The sequence below is a fragment of the Pongo abelii genome, chromosome 1 (assembly GCF_028885655.2).
Source record: "Pongo abelii isolate AG06213 chromosome 1, NHGRI_mPonAbe1-v2.0_pri, whole genome shotgun sequence".
In the NCBI taxonomy this organism is placed as follows: Eukaryota; Metazoa; Chordata; class Mammalia; order Primates; family Hominidae; genus Pongo; species Pongo abelii.
Genome location: NC_071985.2, coordinates 223,529,680 through 223,551,481, shown reverse-complemented (window position 1 = coordinate 223,551,481; position 21,802 = coordinate 223,529,680). Strand labels below are relative to the sequence as shown.

General features: G+C 59.4%; 1 protein-coding gene across 3 annotated transcripts in view; it reads right to left on the bottom strand.

Moving 5' to 3' along the window:
* CASZ1 (castor zinc finger 1) overlaps nucleotides 1-21,802 on the bottom strand; it is a 157,579-nt gene that overhangs the window by 34,190 nt on the left and 101,587 nt on the right. For 2 of the 3 annotated variants that reach the window (XM_063720025.1, XM_063720031.1), the window contains one exon: nucleotides 20,282-20,320. In XM_063720025.1, the coding sequence (XP_063576095.1) occupies nucleotides 20,282-20,297 (16 nt within the window). In that variant the 5' untranslated portion in view covers nucleotides 20,298-20,320. Of the gene's footprint in view, nucleotides 1-20,281; nucleotides 20,321-20,704; nucleotides 20,945-21,802 lie in introns of those variants that run through there. The other variant, XM_024238714.3, reaches the window with a different exon arrangement.

The following is a 21,802-nucleotide window of genomic DNA, read 5'->3' as shown; positions in this document are numbered from 1 at the left end:
AACTGGAACTGGCCGCCTGTCCTTCTAACAAGGGCATAAACTTTCATTACCCATGCACGCAGTCAAAGACAATTTAGGGAAACGCGCTGCTTGGAAAAGGAAAACCTCAGCGATTCGTGGCCCATGCTGCTGCCACCATCTGGGGGGCTCCCAACTCCAGCTCTAGGGAACCCGGTCCCTGAACCTCTGGCCCTGCCAGCAGGAGGTGGGGCAAGGGCAGGATGGCTTCCGTGTGGACCCTCCGTGGGCAGGAGAGCCCAGAGAGTAAGGGTCTCCTTCTTGGCTCAACAGAACCATCCATGCCTCGGGCTGAGGCCAGACGCCCTGGGTCTTGCCCTCCTTGCCCTCCCTGGATGGCCTGTACTAACCCCAACCAGGGCTAGCCCTTGAGGGCAAGTGCAGGCCTCTGTCATCCCTGCCACCGCAGTGCCTGGATCAGAGCAGAAGCTCAGCTATGCAGACGGACAGACTGACAGATGGACTGAATGGTGACAAAGCAGGGAAACAGGCCCTAAGGTATCCTGAGGTGCCTGCAGGGGCCCCACAGATGCTGGGGCAAGATGCCCTCCCCAGGTGCCCCTGCACTAGAAGCAGCTCTGGTGCAGAAGTGCCTCTTCCTACAGAGTCAGGGCGTTGGCCACCATCGCCCCTACCTGGGCATGAGCCCCTGACTTCCCCGGAGATGGGAAGACCTTCTAAGAGGAGGGCCAGTGCCTCCAGGTCTCAGGGTGACCCTGCCTCACCTGCCTGCTCCCTCTCCTGATGAAGGCAAAGAGGAACTTGAGGGATGCCCTGCCCAAGCCCCCACCAGCCGACGTGAACAGTCCTGAATCCAGTGTGGGGTCTGAGCCTTCCCCGGCACCGCTGCTGCGGGAGGGCGTCCAGCCCTCTGAGGCCACCGTGGGGAACCTGGGCTTTGGCAACTTCCACATAAGACAAATCGACTCCAGAGACCTGGCCCCTTGGAAAGCTCATCACTTTAGCGTCTTCCCTGCCCTGGGCTCGGGTCCCCAACTGTAACACAGCGTTGCTGAGGGGATGATGTGGGCGCATGTCTGGCTGGGGCTGCAGAGCACACGGAGCCTCCCTGATGCTCCACGGTGACTGTGGGCAGAGTCCCCTCCTCCGAGCCGGGAGCACTGCTTCCTGCCTGGTAACTGCAGGGCACTGCAGACCTGGAGTTCGGCCTCGCGTGGCCCTGCCCACCTCTGCCCGGGGATCTGAGAGCTGCCCTAGGCCTCCTGCTCCCATCCCTGCAAAGCCCAACTTCTTCCTGGGCCTCACCTGCCCCAGCCATCCAGGCCCAATCTGGAGCTGACCAGTGGGCAGCCCAAGAAGGTCCCCATGGGTCCCTGGGCCCTCTGTTGTGGCAGCAGGGGAGCAGCCCTGGCTGCCCCAAGCCCTCCGTGGGGATGCAAGGGGAACACCCACCCCTCCTTTTTTTCTGTGCTCAGATACCCCCCCCCAACCAACTGTCATTAAAATAACAAGTTTCTGTTACAATCTAAACATTCCCACATCACATAAAGGGTTATATTACACCCGAGTCACTCCTGGCCCGTGTTTGCACAGAAAAGCTCACGGCAGGTCCCCCCCCTCCTGACGAAGTGACTTATTAAAGTTTAAACAGTAATTAACAGAACAATAAAAATAAAGGGATGTTTGGGGAGTCGTAGCGCACACAGGGTTTTTGGCAGTGCCAGCAGTTTTTCAGTGCCCTGCGCTGGCAGCAAAATGTGACTGTGAAGCCAGTGGGGACAGAGGACGGGGCCAGGGTTGAGCCAGGGAGTCCTGAGGCCTAAGGGGCCAGAAACCCCGAGGCAAGGCTGGTGGGAAAGAATGGGGGTCCTGGGGTGGCAGGGTGGGCACAGTGCGAGCAGGTGGGGTGGTCTGGCATGGGCAGGGAACAGGCCTGGGTGGGGAGGCTTCAAGAGGGGTGAGGCCAGTGCCCAGCTCAGCCTCAGGCACTTCCGGGAGCCCAGTGCCTCAGTCATATCCGGCCAACTCCGCACGGACCTGGCTGGGGGAGGTGCCAGGTCCCCCGACACTGTGGGCATTAGGAAACCCTGCAGTTAATGATTCCTGGGGCTGGACCCCAGCCACTCTGGGCTCCTCTCCCAGTTGGGCAGGTACCCCTACCCCTGCCTCCGGCTCCTGTGGCCAGGGCACTATGGGAACTCTCCTGGCCCCTATTAAGCATGGGTAAGGACTCGGGGGCCAGCCAGCCTAGCACATGACCCCCCCACTCACCTCCAACAAAGGGAGAAAGTGGCCAGCTTGCTGGGCCAGGTGGGTCCCCAGCGGGGAAGTCCTCTTTCCCCAAGGTTTGCAGGGAGCTGGCCTGGCAGGCCGGTCTGGGCCAGAGCTGCCTGGGATGGGCAGGGCTAGGCCTGTTACCCTCAGCCTTGCCTCTTCTCCCTCAAGTTCCATCCCAGGGGCTCAGACACCTGCCTGCCAGGGATGGCAGAGACGGTCAAGACGAACCAGGTGCCCATCCCCAGCAGCCAGGGAGGGGCCCCAGGAAGAGGGCGGGGCTCCCCTGGACCTAGGCCGTCTCAGAGGCTTGGGGGCCAAGGAAGGAGGGACAGCAGGAACCCCTGATGGTCACACAGAATGTGTGATCTCAGGGTGGTGACAAACCCATGCCAACCAAGTGACAGATACCAAGGCCCTGCTGGACTGGCCCGGACCCCCGTCCCCCATGCTGCTTCTTATTCCCTCTCCCAGAAGCCCTGGGCCTCCGCTATTGTCGGCCACATTGAGGGAGGACCCCTGCCTGTCCGATGCTCACCCCTGTCCTTCCTCTCCAAGGGGAGCCACTGAAGAAGCAAAGCTCTCACTCCACCACACAGCGTTAGCCCCAAAAAGTGACCTTTCAACAGAACATCCCCAATGCAGGCTCTTCCCCCCAGGACAAAGAAGACACCAAGAGTCCCCGGGGAGGCCTCTCCACCATCCCCTGAACAAAGGGGCTCTCCTCCCAGGCTTCTCCATCTCCCTCTGTGTCTCAGTGGACCAACCTGCCTAGGGGTGCCCTGGGATCCTATTTCCGCAGCAGGCCTCCCTCCACCTTGGTGCCTGCCCTGGACCAGCCTACAGCTCAGAAACGAGCCCCTGGCCCGGGGCGAGCAGCCCCATAGTTTCCTGACGTGGACGCCTTTGCTGGTTCCTCCACGTCCCAGCCGCACAGGCCAGCAGGAGCCTCTGTGAGCCCTGCCTAGAGGTGAGATGCTGGGCTGGGCCAGAGACTCTCTCTAACGTCCTGTCTCCCGGGATCTAGGTCCTGGCAGCTGGCGGGTATCAAGGGCATGCACTCTGTCCCAGCTGAACCCCGTACTGCCTGGCTCTGCCACTGCCTCTCACTGAGGCCCCTGTGGGCACAGCCAATCAGGGGGTGCAGGGCCCCACAGACCTCAGTGCTGCCTGGGCTCTGGCATGTAGGACGTGAAGGAAAGCCAGCAGCTTTTCTCCCCCTCTTTCCTGGGCAGAGCCCCCTGGGGCTCCATCTCCCCCTGCCTCCAAGATGAGTGAGTCGTGGTGAGGGCAGAGTGGAGGGTCGAGACAGAGAGAGCTCAGGAGGGGGCAGGTGACACTTCCCGAGCCTCCAGCCGCTCTGCTCAGGCTGGAAGGAACGCCAGGAGCTCACACTCCCTCGCTGCTGGAGGAGGCAGACTGAGTCACCCAGCGCCAAAGCCTCACTGGAGCAGAAGGGGGCAGGGGAAGGCGCCTTCAGGGTCAGAGGAAGGGTTGACAGAGGGCAAGGCAGAGGGTGTCTGGGTGGCACCAAGGAGGGCAGGTGGGGACAGGGGCCTTCTCATGGGTACGTCTAAAGTGGGCAAACAGGCAACCAGCTGATCATCCTGACCTGCTGTTTCTAGAACCTGTGTGTGGGGCATGGCAGGGGTGTGGCAAGTGGCTCTGGCTGGACACGGAGCTAAGGAGGGCAGAGCCTGCACTTAGGTCCCACGCACCTTGGGACAAGGGACAGCTATCAGGGTGGAGGCTGTCCTAGGTGCATGGAACTTTAGACCTGGAAGGGGACTGAGGTCCAAGAGGCTGAGAAACTTGGCAAAAGCCCAGGCCACTCACTCGCGAGGACTAGACAGATCCAGGGGCCCAGTTCCCAGTCGGAGCCCTCTCCCGCCCAGCAAATCCAATGCTACACATTTCTGTTTCAAAGCAGAGCTTTCCGCAGCCTTGGAGATTGTACCAGGCCCCTTGGGCCCCAAATACCACAAAGGCCCCCTGCTGCGGAGGATTTGAGCCACACATGGCCCAGTGGGCAAGGACCCCAAATGGCTCCGAACCAGCACCTGCGGGGTGCGAGGCCTGGAAGCCAGGCTCCCCTGCTCTCCAGAGGAAGCAAAGTGGAGGCTGGCTGCGTGGCCTGGCTGACCCACCGGAAATGGGTAGCACGCGTGTGGCAGAAAGAGGGGAACTTTCTCTTGCAGGGACTGAGACCCTGAGATCTTCCAATGTGTGCTGATGGGGAGACAGGGCAGGCGCTCTCTGGGGATGAGAAGGAAAGCCTGGACTAGAGAGGCCCCGGACAGCAGGCCCAGCCCAGGAGAGGCGGCGGTGCGGGCAGCAGGTGGCAGAGGAACACTGGGTGGCACGCCACCTGCCCTCCCTGCAGCCCGTCTCCACAATCCCCTTGCTGAGGCCAGCGATGGCGACCATGACGAGGACATGAGGGGACTAATTTAGGAGTATTTTTAAAACGGTGGCCCTGGTAGAGGGCTTGAGCAGTTGTCAGCCATCTGGAATAAGGAATTACAATCACCTCCCTAATCCTATATTCCCTAAACCCTAAAGCTGGTTACAGTGTGAGGAAGAGGCAGCAGGTGGGTGGGGGTGGGGGGGGTCTGTTCCAGAAGGGGTCAAAGCCCAGGGAGGTGCCCACAGGGCCGGGGCAGCACTGCCCGCAGGAGGGGGCCGAAGCCGGGGCTGAAGATCCCAGTGTCCTCTGAGCCCACCCAGCTCCCCCACCCGCTCACGCACACTCGCTCCCGGGGCTGCGCCGGCTCGCGCAGGGGCCGTCAGGTAAATTAGATCTGAAAGCTGACAATTTCTGACCATATTTCCTTGATTATTTCAAACAAATGCACAGCAGCCGCTGTAAGGAGATTAAAGTGACATAAACGTCCCGAGTGGGAGGGGGGAGGGTAGAGGATTCAGGTCACCCCCATCCGTCCCCCGCCTGACAGATGCTATATCGCTATCCAATCCAATAAAAAATCCCCCCCTTTTGCTTTAATTAATTTTACAGCTAGCTTGCTTAATTACTTTCAATCAAAATCCTCCTGCCATCGCAAAATTAGAGATGGTTGAGCTCCATTAGCCTAAATTCTTCATTTCCATATAGAAAAGAGGCTGTCTGCAGAGCCAGCCTGGGCCCCTGGCAGGACAGACGCCGGTCTGCCTGCCCGCTGCAAGCCAGCCCACCCCTGGCTTCCACTCTCTGGCTATCTCTGGTCTATGCGTGTCCCCTCACTCTCCTCCACTGCTCCCTGGGCCGCGAAGAGCTGAGGTTCAGGAGGGGTACCCGCTGCCCTGACTTCCCAGGATTCACGAGGGGACTGCAGGGCTGCCACACAGCTCTCCACCAGGGGCTGCTGCTTTTGACGAAAGCATCGGCTGATCCTGGGAGCCTGCTGCCCTGCCAAAGGGCCCCTGCTGCCTCCAGGACAGAGCCTAGTCCCAAACCTGAGGCAGACAGGTCTCCTGGGCCATCTGCACCACCTGCCCCAGGAAGGGGTCCCTCTCCCAGCAGGCCCCAACCCTGGACTTAGGCCCCAGTTAGAATAGACCCCTGGAGCCAGCGCCACCCAGGGTTCCCACTGCCGATTCCGGGCTGGAGTCATTGTTCACCATCAGGACGACTCGGGCCAGCTGTCTCGATGGTGCTACCAAGCAATGTAGCAGCCCCCACATACTCTGGCATTCTCCTAGGGCCCCCCGTGGGCCCCTCCTCCCCATCCCATAGTCCTGGTTCCCAGCCTGCAACAGCTGCACCTCCACCCCCAGCCTGGGTCGAGTGGGTGGTGGGTCTGGGCTCTGTCCACATCCTGTGCCTGCACGGGTACCCTTCTCCTCCCCTCCACCTGCCTCATCTTCACAGTCCCCAACCCCAACTCTGGAAGCTCCACTTCAGGTTTTCCATACTACAACCCCGAGTGTCACCACAGGGTCCAGCCCAACCTGGGCTCCAGCTGATTAAGGATCTGCAACAGGATGTAGGGATTACAGTAAAACCTGGCTCCGGATCTGCAGGGGCAGCAGGCCAAGTCCTGGCCCTGGGACTCCCCTCCCCTCCCCTTCCAGCATCCCTACCCATTCCCTGTCCCAAACCCAGCTGCCAAGTGAGGGAGGAAGGCTGAGTCTCTTGGCCCTTAGGGGACTCCTGGCTGGACTCTGGGGGGTCTGGACTGACAAGGGGTGGCATTAAGGAGCCCAGGCCAGCTCCTGCAGAAAGGCTGGGGTGGGGTAGGCTGGGGAAGGGGAGCGATGGCTTTATGCCGCCTGGCTTCCTTCTCAGGGAACAAATGTGAAGGTGGGGTGTCCTGGGCCTGACCTCTGGGCAAAGGCTGAGTAAGCGGGGAAGGAAGTACCCTGAGGGCCAGGAGAGCCCCTTCCAGGCAGAAGGCCTTATGATGCTGCCGCATGGCTCGGGCTGGATGGCACGGGGAGACGGGGGGGTGGGAGGGAGGGGGGTGCAAGGCCGGCTCTGGGGGTGGAGGAAGGAGCTGAACTTGGACCTCCAGGGCCTGTCTTCTGGACACCAGGGACCCACAGGTCAGTCTGCAGGCTCCTCACTAGTCCTGCTCTAAAGATGAACTCAAATCCTCTCCTGGCTTGGTTGAGTTTCTCAAATATATCCTGAGCAGCTACTGGCACTGCCCCCTCTGCCCTAGGGATCCTGGGAGGATGGCTTTGGGTCTCAGGGGGTGCAGTGTCGCAGGCTCCAGCACTACTGTTTCACACTTGAGAGTAAAAAGGGTAGGGCAACTTCGGGCTGGAGGAGGGCATCCAAGAGGCCACACCCTGGCTGGGCCCTGAGGTCAGCGGGTGGAGAAGGTGAGGGGGCAGGCGGGCAGACGGACTCGCTGCTGAGCCCAGCTGGGCCCTCCTGGGCTCCAGTTCCTCCATGCAGGTCTGAAGCCTCCCTCCCACCCCACTACCAATGAGTCACCAGCAACAGGGACTAGGAAGCGGGAAAGCAGATGCAGCCCCAGTCTTTGGGGACACACGCTGACTTCCCGGGTGTTCCCCTTCCCACTGGTGCAGGGCTGGGGCCTCACCCCCATCTTTCTTTCTTTCTTTCTTTCTTTTTTGGAGACAGGCGCTTACTCTGTCGCCCAGGCTGGAGTGCAATGGCACAATCTCGGCTCACTGCAACCTCCACCTCCTGGATTCAAGCGATTCTCCTGCCTCAGCCTCCCAAGTCGCTGGGATTACAGGCGCCTGCCACCACACTTGGCTAATTTTTGAATTTTTAGTAGAGACGGGGTTTCACCATGTTGGCCCGGCTGGTTTCGAACTTCCAGCCTCAAGTGATCTGCCCGCCTTGGCCTCCCAAAGTGCTGGGATTATAGGCAGGAGCCACCACGCCTGGCCATTTTTTTTTTTCCTTAAAGTCTTTTATCCATTACCCTCATCCTCATCCTTACCCTGACCTCCATGCCTGGCCCAGGTGGGTGGGGATGGTGGAAGGGTGGATGGAAGAGCATGTACGGGGTCAGTTACTCAGAGATCAAAGGGCAGAGCCCAGACCCTACTCCACCTGCCAGCCAGCCCACGTGAAGCAGCACCCGCCTCTCCCTGCCAGGCCCTCAGCACGCTGCCCTCTCAGAGGTGGAAACTGCTCCTTCACCTCAGAGCCTGGCCACCCCTCCTCCTACACAGCCTTCATGGGTCCCAGCTGACATTTCACTTTCTCTGGGCAGCCTCCCGGGACTGTCCTCTCCCTCTGTCCTCACTGCACCCTGTCCTAGTCTTAGCACTTTCGTAGTAACTTGTTTAATTACCCTCTGCCTCACCAGACCACAAGATCCCTGGGACGAGACCACCGTTTCAGCACAGTGTCTGGCCCAACAAATATTTACTGAATGAATGCGGAAAATCCAGTGCTTCTGGAGTTCGTTAGGGCGGCGCTGGGCCCCAGGGACGTGGCCTGGCTTCTGGACTGACCCCCTTGGGGCTCCAGGAACCTTTCCTGGAGGGGTGGGGTGGGGACTCCCTGGGTGGGACTGAGCTGAAGCCCCTCTCTTGGGTCTTCTGCCCTCTTGAGCCCCAGGCTCACCTCCAAACGCCCTTCACAGGGCTCTACCCAGAGAACAAAAGAGGCTCCAGTTGTTCGAACATTTCTCGGCGAGAGGAACAACTGTTGCTGGCCAGTCCCTTTCTGAATAAATCCTGCAACTGTTTGCAGTGAAGTGCAACTCTCTCCCTCCACCTCCTGTCCGTGTCCCAAAAGGAGAAAAGGGGATTGAAAAAAAGATGGGGGAAAATCCCACACCAAGCCCCACCATCTCCCTACACCCACTTTCAAGTTTGTCTGAAAATGTTATGTTATAAACACAACACACAGGGACAGCCACCTGCTGTCCCAGACAACTGGGACAGCCGCAGCTAAGGGTGAGGCTGTGAGATCAGGACCCAAAAACAGGAGGTGAGACAGTGAAGGCTGGAGGGAAGTGGGGGGTGTCGGGACGGGGAGAAGGGGCAATGGGATATATCACCGTGAAGTGGGAGAGGCAGAGGGCAGGGTTGTACTCAGCCCTGCAGAGGCAGAGGGAGGAGGGTCTGTGGATCAAGGGCCTGGGAAGGCTCATGGGGGCCCGACGGAATCCAGGAGGCAGGAGCTTCCAGTGGGGCAGTGGATACTGAGAGGGGAAGTAAAGGAGGGAGAGAAGTTGAGTGGGGAAGAGGGAGCGAGGTCTATTAAAAACCTCTCGGTGCGTAACACAAAATGTCAGGGTTTATAGCTTCATTCTTGGCTTCGCCGGGACTGAGAACCCTGAACAGAAATGTCACCGCTTGTCATGTTTAATCACCTGCTGTTTGTTAACACCTTCCCTGCAAGGAGCCTGTCTCAATCTGCCCCTGGGCCCCCCAGGGACCCGGAAATAGAAAACATCTCCGTCTCCTTCTCTGGGCACTTGGCCCTGCCTAGGGGCTCTTCAGCTCCATCTGAAGGCCTCCCAAGGAGCCCCAAAGTGATCCTTCCTATCAGGGAGGCCAGGGAAAGGAACCCCATATGGCCCTTGGAGGCGTGGTGCCATCTGTGGCCCTGCGTGGTGCGCTTGGTGTGGCTGGGCCGGGGCCTGTCATCCCCCCTGCTTCTTGTGCCTGGCTCTCCAGGCCTGTCTGTCCATTCTAGCTATTCCACTCGGTCCCCTAACCCTGCGGGTATGCGAAGATAAATAAAGGAGAGCCCGCTCTGATCTCTGCAGTCTGGAAGTCACCAATCTGTCTGCTTGAACAGCAACGGCCACATAACATCTAACAACCAAAGCCACCATCCTTCCAGTTACAATCGGATCACACCATCTGGGGTTCTGGCTTGGCTCTCTGAGCGTGCTTTCCTGGGTTGTTTAGACTAGGAATTCTCAGCCCTACTGCTCCACGTTCCTTCCTGTGGGTTGGGGGTAGGTGTGGGGGAAGGGCAGCACAAATCTTCCCCACCTCCTAAAGCACAGTGTGGTCTACACTGGGAAAGAAGCCGGTTCACTCTCAGATTACAACCAAGCAAAGACCTGAGCAAACTCAGTACAGCCCCCAGCCTAAAACCCCACCTGGGAAAGCTGCCTGCAAAGCAGTGAGTTTATCGCGTGGAGTTCCCAAGGCAGTCCCATCACCTCTAGTAGCAAAGAAAGCCAGTGGAGACACCCACCGCAGAGCTGAACTGAAAATGGTCTCCCAGTGAACCAGGGGGCAAGCTCCCCATCTTCCCTTCCAGCAAGTCTCTGCTTACACAGAAACATATCCAGCAAACATGCATCGTGAACCTGTCTCCTAGGAGAATGCCCGTTCGGTTAGACATGCTTCCTGAAGGGCTCTGTGTCCAGTCCTTTCACTTCCAGAGACAAGTCGGAGGGCGTTCCACCCACCTGCAACCCTCCCCTGCGGACAGACGGGAGCACTCGTTTCTGCAAAGATGGGCACTCCGGATGCCTCTAGAAAAGGAGGCTTTCCCCCAGAAGCTCAAAATGCATCTGCATCAACAACTACATTTTATCTTGCATCCCTGCAGCCCAGGGATGTGTTTGCAGACTACAGGTGGGGTACACATGGGGGCCAGAGACGTTTGGGGACGTGGGCCAGGCAGCACGGTAGACACCTAGGGCTGGAGGCCTGTGTGTCCTCACTCAGTGCTGCCATTTGGAACAGTGCTCAGGGGCGCCCCGCACCAAGTCCTCTGGCATTTAGCATTTGGGAACAAACCCAGCAGTATCTCCGGGCCTCCAGCTTCCCCACTTAGGAAATGGGACAGCTCCTTGTCTTCCTCCAAGGGAACTGATGAGGAGAGATGAGATGTTAGGTGTGGCTCTCTCGGAAGGAAGGCGCTGATAAACTTACGGTGGTGGGGGAGTGAGGGGCTTGGGGGTGGGGGTTGCCTTGTCCGCATCCTCTCCAGAAGCCCCGCCTGGACTGTGATATGTCGTGGGGAGAAGGCTCAGTGTTAAAGGGGTGGGATCACAGCTGCAAGCCCTTTTCTAGGCCGGGTCAAGCTTCCAAGCAGTGCCCTGCCATGCCTTGGAGGGGGCGGGGAGCCGGGGACACGAGCATGCCTGCCCCAGCACATGCGCCTAGTGGAACGCAGCGGCCTGGGAGCAAGTTTTGGTAGCGCAAGGGGGTTTAAGTGGAGCCAGCTGCAAGTCCTCTTCCTGGACAAAGACATGGTCCATTCAGGAGGTGCCTGGGCTCTCCAGGACCCTGAGGGTGGGACCATGTCAAGTAGCCCATCCTCCTACCTCCAAACAGGGCTGACTAGGCCTCCCAGTTTGCCCAGGACCAAGGGGATTCACACACATGGGTCTTTGCAGTTCTGGGCAAACTGGGGTGGTTGGTCATCCTATCGTGAGACACCACGATGCTGACCACACAGTCTAAGAGCTGGGAACTCGGCCTGGAGTCTAACTCGTATCTGCTTCTGGGGGCCCACACTCTCGGGTGTCAGAAATTCTCTCTTGCCTGGGCGAACTGATGACACAGGGCCTCTCATGCCTGTGGAGGCCAGACCTGAGCCTCTCCCATCTGTAGGTTTTAAAAAGCTGGTTCCCGTCATTGAGAGGGACACTGAGCACACATGGAATGTGTCCTCCCAACTCAGCTGCCCACGGGGGAGCCCAAGAGGAACCCCCAGTGTGGGACCTGGACCAAAGGTCGGGAGCCTCCTGGAATGGAGCTGTCTTGCCTGAAACCCTTGCATTTATCAGATGAGCATGGCCTCCCCGCCAGGCCCCCTGGTATAATCCTTTCATTAATTTACTATTACATGGGAAATTACTCCTTACCCAGGAATATAAGTTTTCATCTTATTTTAAGTTAGATTCTTAAAGCAATTACCAAGGCATCTGGCGATGACTTCACCGCTGCGGCCGGGCCCTGCAGGGGAGAAGGGCGGCCCTGAAGCTACACAGGCCCTAGAGGGGAGTCTGGGGAGAACTGGGAGGGAAGTGGGGGGCACACTGTCATCTCTGATATTTGCCGTTTGTGGAAAAACTCCTTTCCAGTGCCACCTGCCCCATGAACCCACTGGTGACAGTTGCTGAAAAACCTCGGCAGCTGGGGCCTCGGTAGCGTGTTCTATTTTTAATTGTTTGATCGGAATATTCACTCATCTAGGCCCATTCCCAAGACGCATTTCCCGGCCAAAGGGTTCCCCCATTTCCCACACCTTCCTCCCTCTCTCTCTCTCGTCAGAAATCAACTTTGAAATTAATAATCAGAGTCACAGACCTGGGTGAGTTTGTCAGGGAGCATGGCATTGGAGAGAAGGGAGGCTCCTCCCCAACTCGGGAGCCCTCAGAGTGGCCTCTGCTGTTTTCTCTCTGAGCCACTGATCCTCGGCCCCCGGGCACGAAGCTGGCCCTGCATGGCCTGGCATTACCACGCCTGCCTGAGCCCCACCCTTCCTGGCAACAGGAAGACCCCAGCCTCCCCCTGTCCACTCCAGTCAGCCCACTGCCTCTGCTTATTCAAAAACCTCGAGGGCAGGGCAGAGGGGCTGGGGATACCCAGGAAGCTCCTGGGAAGGACAGGGAGAGGACACTGGGAGGGAGGCACGTGCCCCTGGACTCAAAGGGGCCGGAAAGAGGCTGACTTTCATTTCAGCTTCCATTTACCAGAGGAAGGGAGCCCACAGGGGCAGCTGCCAACCTGTCCCCCAGCCAGCAAGTCACACAACCCGGCTCCAGCTGGTGTCACTGGGGCCTGAGGCAGACCATGCTGCTGGGAAGAGGCTACTGGGGTCAACCTGACCCTGTGGCCCCCACCTGACCCCTTCCCAGGAAGAGCCCCCCACCCAGCACAGGGGCCCGTGGGCGCCTGGCCGTCCTCTCCTCTCCTTACATGCCCTTGGCCACACCACTGTACTCCTCCCTTGCAAGGTCACAGGGCCGTCCACACCAGGAATATTTACTCACCGGACTGGCCCTGTTAGCAGCACTCACCACAAATATGCTTTCTGATAAAGTTGGCAGAAAAAAATTCTAGGGCTCAAACCAATGTCAGAAATCATCCCCCGCCCCTACCAAGGGAGCACGAGGTGGGGCCTGGAAACAGGTCACACACCAACTGTGGGGCAGCCCTGGGGGGCCTTGTATCACGCCCCCTCTCACCTTTCTCCTTCCTGTTTTACCTGGGACAGCCTGTTGCCCAGGGGACCAAGGGCTGGGGACAGTTCTAAGCCGAGGACTGGGTCTTGGGGACACTCAGGCCTCTGGAGGATAAGGCGGGTAGGGCGTCACCTGGGCTTCCCCCCAGGCCGTCTCAGCTCACTGCGCCCCTCCCCGCCACCCTCTCTTGGTGCACAGGGGTTCTGCATGTTTTTATTACCTGTTTGACTCACCGCCTTATTGCTTCTCCCCTTAATGGGGCCGTAACCGTGGAAACGAGGAATAAACGGCCACCAGAAAATGAGATGATTAAACAGGTCACCCTGGCAAACAAACTCAGCCAAGGAACCTCTGGGGGTGGGGACGCTAGGCTGCCCCTCCCCCACCCGTGGCCAGAAGGCCTGGACCAGGTCCTGACCACACCACCCCACACCTAAAAGGACGGGGGCAGATGCCGTGGGGCGCCCCCTGCCGGGCAGTGGAGAGCCGGGTCATCCTTCTGCGAGACAGCCCCTGGCTTCCCGTGGCCTTGGGTTCCCAGGCTGAAGGAGTGATAGACAGGGAGGCACTGGGCTAGAGGGCGGTGAGGATCATAGCTGCGGGGAAGAGGCACTTCCTGGTGACAAAACTTCCAGGAGTCTCTCCCAGCCGGCCTCTGGGACGCCTCCTGCTCTCCCGCTGCACTAGGGTCCCCCCATCTAAAGCTCTGCCTGGCTCCTCCAGTCCCCCATTCTCACACAGCGCAGTCCCTCCCAGGGCCCCCTTAGTTCACCGAAAGAGCCCCATAAGAAAAGGCCAGGCGAACTTTGGGAACACCTGGTCTCTGGAAACACAAAATGTGTCCGTTTCCCGGCTCCCGCCTTCTCCTCCGACGCCAGGCAGTGCCCCAGCCTCAGCCAGGTGGCATCAAGAGAGGGCCCTCTTGGCTTTAGGAAGGGTGTCAGCAGGTGAGTGATTACAGCACCGGCAGGGCCCAGAAGGGCCAAGACCCCAGAGTCAGGCGTGTGGGACATTCTAAGAGCAGATGCCCCTGCCAGGAGTGGCCCACATACCACGCCCAGGGCAGAGGCCTGAAGCCCTGGCGCCTGGCTGGCCCTCAGTATGGGTGTATCCCTGTCTTTCTGGCCTTACTCCCTGCCCTGGGTTTGTCTAGCTGGAGGGATCCCGGAAGCGGGGAAGAGAATGAGAGAGGGCTGACATGCAGCGGTGAGGTCTGCTCAGGAGGAGAGAGAAAGGGGAGAGGGAGACGGGCAAGGGAGGAAGTGGAGAAAGGCCTGGATCACCCTCTGGCTGCAGACTGACATCCCAGTCCCAGGCCATGGTCATGGTTAGGAGTTACTGTGGGTCCCATCCAACCATCACACTCCTGTCTTTATCCTTAGGGCTCCCCTGCCCCTTTCACGTCATCCCAAATCCCAGCCTCGCTCCTTCCTGTAAACCAGGCTCTAGAAAGCTCTCAAGGAGCTAAAACCCAGGTCCCAAGGGAATTGGCCAACATTTCCTGCCTTCCTCCTTCTGCCCCCACTAAGAAGCCAGGGAGGCACTTGGGGAAGAGGCACATCAATCAATCAGTTCCACCAGCACTTACAGCAGGAAGGCGTGAGCCCCGGCCCATACCAGGCCCGGGGAGGAGGTGGCAGTACACCAGCTACCATCTAATGGTCACCATTAGGAGCAGCCGTGGTAGAGGAAAACAAGGGCCCTGGCCTCCTGGGGATCAGGGCACATGAGTCCGAGTGCTGGGTCCTGGCACAGCAACGTCACAGGTCTACCCAGAGCCTCAGAACAGCAGGCTCGCAGCCAGCAGCTTCTCTATCTTTTTCCAGGGCCAACGGGGTGTGAGGCTGGAAAGGTTGCACGGGGCAAGAAAGGTAGCAGTGAGGGCCTGGCTTTAGGGAGCTGGGTGGCCTGGATGAAAAAGACAGAAAAACGTGGTTGCAAAATGGGAAGCAAGAGTTCTGCTCTTGGAGGGGGAGGGAGGACAAGGCGCAGAGAGAAGGGGCTGGCTAGGAGTCTGGAAAGCGTGGTGGCGGAGGGAGGTCCCTTAAGGCCACTCTTTCACAAAGCTGTCTGGTCCCTGGCCCCTGGCTCCTCGGCCTGGTGGGACAGCAGACCGCTCCTCTCCCTCCACTAGGCAGACGCTGCCAACACAGGGGCCCGGGCAGTCCTCATTTCTGTCCCTCTTGCTGCAGGAGAGCCTCCCATGCTTCCTGGGTTTCAGGCCTCGCCTCCCGCATGGGTCTCTTCCCCAGCAGGAGACCATACATCCTGCTGAGTCGAGGGTGTCAGCGTGCTGTTCTGTGGCCAGGCAGCCAGAGGGGTCTAGCCAGGCGCTAGACCACCAAGCTGCTGCCCTGCACAGGTGGTCCCGGCGAGGCTGCCCCTCCTCTTTTGCACACTGGGGCTGCCCGCCCTCCTCCTGCTCCCAGCTTCTCCCTACTCGTTGTACCCTGGCCCAGCTACCCCAGAACAGCTGCTGCTTGCCGTGGGGACCTACAGGCGGTAATTACTACAGTGCAACTTCCTTCCCCCTCTGAAGATGAGGAGAAGGAGGAAAAGGAGGAAGAGGTGGTAGCAGCGGCCAGGGCGGTCAGGGTTTAAAAATCAGCTCAGGGAAGGCTGTGTTAGAAGGTGAGCCTTGGGGCCTGGGGGCTGGACCAGGTGGAGAAATGGCCTCAGCCCTGGAAGAGTGTTGGGCCACCCGTTCTAGAGGAGGCTGATGGAGGCTGGGGCTGCACCACTGACCTGGCAGGACCCAGGAAGAAGAGGAGTTGGGGCCAAGAGCCTTTCCAAGCCCCATCCAATCCCCTGCTCAGGCAGTGGGCACGGCCTTGAGCCAGGGCAGCCATTCTCATGAGGAGATACCGCTGCGTGGCTCAGCCCTCCAAAGGTGCCTGCATTTATTTTATTTTTCCATCACAAAAACCCAAGCTGCAGCTCAGCCAGATTCTGGGGCTGTGGGGACTGGGGGAACACCAGTAGTACCGACAAGGCCAGTAGACAGGTCTGAGTACCACCTACACTCAGTGCCTTTCTTGGAGAGGAGAGTGAATGGGTTCTCCTCGCTGGTCCCTACCAGGGAAAAAGGGCCTGGGGTGGGGTCTCTTTAGGGAGCCTTTCAGACCTGCCCTTCTGCCTCGGCCTCTTGTTGGGGAGGAAAGGCTATGCTAGGCCTTTTAGCTTCAGTTTCCTCTGACGTCTTGCAACTAGAACCAGGGCTGGTTCAAAGGGTCACTTCACAGCCCAGAGCTGCCTGTCTCCAATGCTTTCTACCAAAGAAAAGGTCCAAATAATGTGCTCCTCACCTCGTCCACTCACCCCCTACTCCCATCCGCCAGGACTGCCCCACTGAACAAAATCAAGTTGGGAGTCAGACAGCTGAAGATCTTAAAGGTCATCTGATGCTCAAGTCCCTCCAAATGTCACTAACCGGTGCACAGCACAAACCTCTGTTTGAATGGTACCAGGAAACTCATGACTTCTGAGATGGCCCATTCTGTCCTGGGCTCTCAGCTCCTTTCTGCCAAGATGGCCCCAGAGCACCTACCCCCTGCAGCAGACTGGCAAAACCGGTGCCCAACCTGGCTACGGGGGCTGGCCCCAGCTTAGACTGGTTGAGTGGGTGTATCTGGCCAAGTAAAGGCTGGAGGAAGGAAATTGAGAGCAATCTGCTCTGCCCTAAACCCGGCATGGAATCTCTTCCTCCAGAACAGCACAGGAACCTTCTCAATCCCCGGTGCCTGGCAGGTTGAAGGTGTAACCAGAGCTAGTGAGGTTCCTAGAAGCCTCCACACTTGGCAAGGCTCTGGCCTTGACCTGGCGGCTCACGGAAGGTCTGATCTGAAGGCGGCTGACACTCAGGGCAGGGGCCTGAGCAGCACACACTGGGGCTAGGTTGGGGATGCCAAGCTCTTTGCTCTCTCGGCTTAGACACCATCTAGAAGAAGTCTGCGGCCTACCTCAAGACAGTATGCTCTCAAAGCATAGGGCTACTGAGAATCAGGAAGATGAGCCAGCCTGGCCCAGCTTCTGATCCCACGCTTCCCGGCCTCCCCACAGTTGGGCCTGGGCCGTTTGCGTTGCAGGATCTGCTGGCAACGCAAGGGGGTCCTGGCCTGGAGCCCCAGAAAGAGAAAGAAACCGGCCGGGCTTCCTCCCACTGACCCGCCTGGACGACAAGGCTGCAGCCACAGCGACACATGGGCAGCACTGTCCCTCACTGGCTCCACCTGCGGTCTGTGGCCATCCCTTTAAACTTGCCCTCTTGCCTCTTTGGCCCTTGAGAGCCTTGTAGAGCCTATCTTGGGTCCTCCGCGCCTGGGACAGCCCCACCCCTTCGTCTCAAGAAGAGAAGGGGCAACTATCACCAGATCCCCACGAGTCAAGGGCGAACGCCTGCTCAGAGCTCCACCCGTGCTTCACCGCCATTTTCACCCTGGCTTCTAGCTGTGTTCAGGGCCTGGGAATCAGCCTGGTGGGGCCTAACCCTGGGAGCTTCCCAACTGCAGGATGGATGTACCTGTGTCTGAAAGCTTCCTCCCATCTCCCCTCCCCCCTTCCCGCTCCCTCCCCCAGGGAAATCACTCTAAAAGGGCCTAATGGAACTATGTCCTCCTCTCTTCCTCTCTCCCCTCCCTCCCTCCCTCCCTCTCTCTCTTTCCTTTTTTTTTTTTTATTAGCATTTGTGGAATTTATTCCCAAACTCTCCTAATCTTCCGTACACAACCATTTGATTTGCATAACCCAACCCCCTCTCATAAAAACTGGCTGCTAGTTTAATTAAAAAATGTAAATTTGCTGTCATCTCGGGGCCTGGTGAATTAGGACGACATCGGCATTTTTTATTGCTAAAGACGTCCAGATTGATCCAGCCCTCGGCTGAACTATGGTGGGGGAAAGGGGGTCCACATGGCCCCTGAGGGTCCTGAGGTCCTTCTGTCCCCTCCTGAGAAGGCTTGGCTCTCCCACCACTGACTTCCTTATGGCTGAAGGCCTTCAGGACCTAGATGTGTCCGGGGCCGCAGGGGATGTTAACCTATGATCAGAGGCTTGGTGGGTCCATGATGCCAGCAGCCCTTCGAGGCCTGCGCCCCTGGCCTTGGACTATGTCAGAGAGGCCCTCGGCTGAAGCTGCCCATGCTGCCCCAGAGGAAGGGACCCTCACTTCACTAGCCACGAGCCCTGGCCAGAGACGAGGCCCGTGGCCCCGGCTGTATGCTGCGTGCACTATGAAGTTGAGGGAGCTATTCCCAGCTCCTGAAGATGAGCATGGAGTCAGCCCAGGGACCAGCTCAGAGGGGATCTCAGCGTCCTCATCTGCTTCCCTTTTTTGGTGAAGTGGGGGGAAGATTGCTTTTCTTCTGAAGTTCTGAGATTATAAGTGAAACTTCCAAGTTCAAAGAAGAGACTGAGATGGTATCACCAGATGACTCCTCCAGGAAACAGTCAGAACTCTGCCACCCTGGGCCTCCCCTCTGAGTGGCCAGAGTCCAGGCCTGAGTCCCACTGGGAGTGCTCTACTCTAGCTAAAGGAGGAAGCAGCTGACCTCAGGGTCCCTTCTGGCTTCTAGGAAAAGTTTCCAGAGCCTGTCCCTGGAGTGCTGGGAGAAGTCAGTCTCCCTAAGGCCCAGGAGAAAAGCCACAAGAGGCTCTGCCACCTGCCTCCTACCAGGGCTGGGGGTCCCTCGCTCAAGTCAGGACACCCTAGAGAAGGGCTTTGGAGTACTGTCCCCACGACAGACTTGGAGGGACTGGTTGGTGGATGGCAGGAGGATGGACGCTGGCTCCAGCTGGCACCCAGGTTAGGAGGAGGCCGACCAGAGGGCCTGCCTTCCAGCTCTGTGATGCCTGGGTCCCGTGTGCTGGCCCACAAGCAGAGGCTCGCCTGCCCCAGGTAAGGGGTGGTGCATTGCCACCAGGCCCATCTCTGGGGTCTGCTTCTTGGCTGGGATGGGTGGGGGCCCCATTTCCAAAGAAAGGGGGTGGGGCCTGAGAGGGAGGTGATGAGACACCGATTGGAGGTGGGGGCGGGCAGGTTCCCTGTGGGAATGGAGGGCAGGGAGGGGCAGGGTGGCAGCCGTGGCCTTAGACACCTTTACCACTTTGCCCAGCAGGGGGTGTCACACCCTTCCTGGGCAGAGAGGTCCCCAGGCCCTCCACGTCAGACCAGCCAAGATCACACCTGGTGTCATACAGTCCTCAAACTCTGCAAACGACACCTCCCTCCAACAAACACAGGCCCTTCTTCACCGGCCACCGTGCCACCTATCCTCGGCCCCTCAGGGCGGCCTCCCGTCTCTCCGCCCACTCCCCTTTGACCTTAGAAGGTCAAATATCAGCTCATGGGTCCCAAGGGCCGATGCTGTGAACTTGGGCCTATTATAAACAACAATGCTAACAGCCACCAGTATCACCTATCCCATCAATGAACCAGGAGAGTTCAGAGATCAGTCTCAATGAGTGATTCGGCTGTTTGTTTCTTTTTAAACATTTAAGAAGACAGCTGCTTTTGTCAACCTAGCACGTGAGGGTCCTGGTCAAAATTTGGTTTCAATAGCCAGGGCCCATGGGAAGCCCACAAGAGCTGAAGGCAAAAACACTGGAAAGAATTAGATTAAAACCAAGAAAACACCAAAGTATCAGGATAAACTGCCCCAGGTGAGCACCAGGCCTCCTGGAGCCCCCAGCCTTGTCCCACAGGAGGCCCCCAAACCCAGATGCCTATGCTGCACAGTCCGTCTGGTCCATCACCACCCCCAGGGTGGGGGCTAAAGAGGCAGGTGGGAGACAGTCCGGGGCCCCTCACTTTGAACTGATAACAGCCACCTCATCCCACAGATTCTCAGGTGAAAAATACTCATTAGCCATAATAAGCAGCTTGATCATCCGACACAGCCTTGTCCCAAATAAATTAAATTCCTTTACCTTGAGACAGTCGCCCCGAAACCAGACTAACCACCTTTCCCAACAGGACGCTGCTTTCAAAAACTAAACCACCCCCCACTAAAAAAATAAAAACACACACCCCAGAGCCGACACACAAAGATCTTTGCAGAGAACAAAAAAAAAAAAAAAAAAAAAAAAAAAGGCACACACACACACAGAAAAAAACACGAAGCCATACGAAAAACACGGAGAACAAAAACCCCACAAAAACCCCCTAAATCCGCTCTCTGGGTGCCCCCCAGCTCCTGCTCCTCTCGGTTCTTTCATAATGACAAGCATCACATTAGTCACAGCCTCTAAGCAAGTGGCAAATAACAACAACAACAGCCTCAGAAGTCGCCGATCCCGAGGCCGGGACGCCGGGAGGCAGCCGCCCGACCCTCCCGGCCCCCACCCGGCCCCGCCGCCACCTCATTGGGCTAAAAATAAGAACTTCCGTAAAAGAAGCGAAAGAAAAGTGAAAGAGCCGCCCCTGCGTTCCCACCGGCCGGTACCTGTTCCAAGATCCATTCTCTTCTCCTTGGTCCCAAACTCTTCGCGGAACGCCACCAGGGGAAGACCGGGAGAGAAGAAACACGGGGTTAGCGTCTCGCGGGACCCCGGCCGCCCGCCCCGCTTGCCCCCCACCCCGCAGGAGCGGCCAGTCCCGGGCGGGCGCCGAGGCCGCCGCGGAGAAACTTTCTCCTCCGCGCCGCCCGCTTCTCACGCTCGGCCCCGCACGCGCCCGCGGGTCCGCGCCGCCTGAGTTTCTCCAACTAAGGCAGCAACTCTCGGCCGGCGCGGCCCCGGCTTGGCGGCCCTGGCCGGGGGATCCGCGAGGCCCATAGGCGCCCCCGTCCCGGCGACCGCGCCCCGCGCCCGGGTCGCCGCCCGAGACCGCGGCCCCCGGGCCTCCCCCGCCCGCGCCCGGTACTCACCATAGTCGGAGAGTCGAAAGCCGAATTCACTTAAATAATCAACTTTCATAATACTTAATTAATGCCTAATTGCAACTGATTACTCCCCGAATAACAAGTTGTTTTAAAGCCCTGATGTCATTGCTCCTGCCGGTAACACTCAGGGTAACAGTTTGGCAGGAGGGAGCGGGCGGGCGGGCGCGGCCGGGGGCGCTGCCAGGCGCCGCGGTGATTGGCAGGGCGGCCGCGGCACCGCCTCCTCGGCCCGGCCCGCGCCGGCCCCGGCAGGTGAAAGAGCAGAGCGCGGCCCCGCCGCCGCCGCCGCTGCCGCCGCCGCCCGGTGCGCCCGCCCGCCGCCGGCCGCCCGCCCGCCCGCCCGGTGCCGGAGTGAATGGGCTCGCGCTCGCTCGCGCCCCCGCCGCGCGCCCCTGCCGCGCGCGCCCGCGCCGCACTGGCAGGGCGGCCGGCTCCATTGGCTCTGCGATTCCCCAAACCTCTGGCTCCGGGAGGAGGGGGCGGGGACTTGCGCTCAGGGCTGGCGGGAGGGGACCCGGCGCGGGGCGGGGAACGCGGCCCGAGGACGGCGTCCGCGGGCACGCGCCCACTCTTGCCGGCCGCCGGCGGCCGCGCGCGCGCTCGCACGCTCCCAGCGGCCGCTCGGGCCCCGCGAACGCGACCGACGGCCGCCGGGCGCGCCTGCCCCACGCCCCGCGCGGCCGCGCTAACTTTTCCGCGAGGGCGGGCGCAGGTGTGAGGCGCCGCGGGGCCGCGCCCGCCGGGCCGCGCGCTCCCCTGCTCCCCTGCCCGCTGCCTGCGGGCTCGGGGCTCCTGGGGTAGCACAGGGATTTCGTGTTCCCCTCACAGCACTGGCGGCTCTTGGAGCTGAAGGAACAGGAGCGCGGGGCGAGGCGGGGCAGGGCGCAGTCAGGCCCGCGCGCAGTCAGGCCCGCGCGCCTCCGCACCCCGCGCGTCTCCGGCCCTGGGCCCCAGGAGCGCCGGCCTGGGACACGCACTGGGGTTTCCTCGGCGTTGCTTTGGTTTTGCCCTTAAAACGGGTCCAAGTGTCCTCCCAGAGCCTCCCCGGTCTTCCGGTCTTTCTGCTCACTCCTCCCTCAAAGT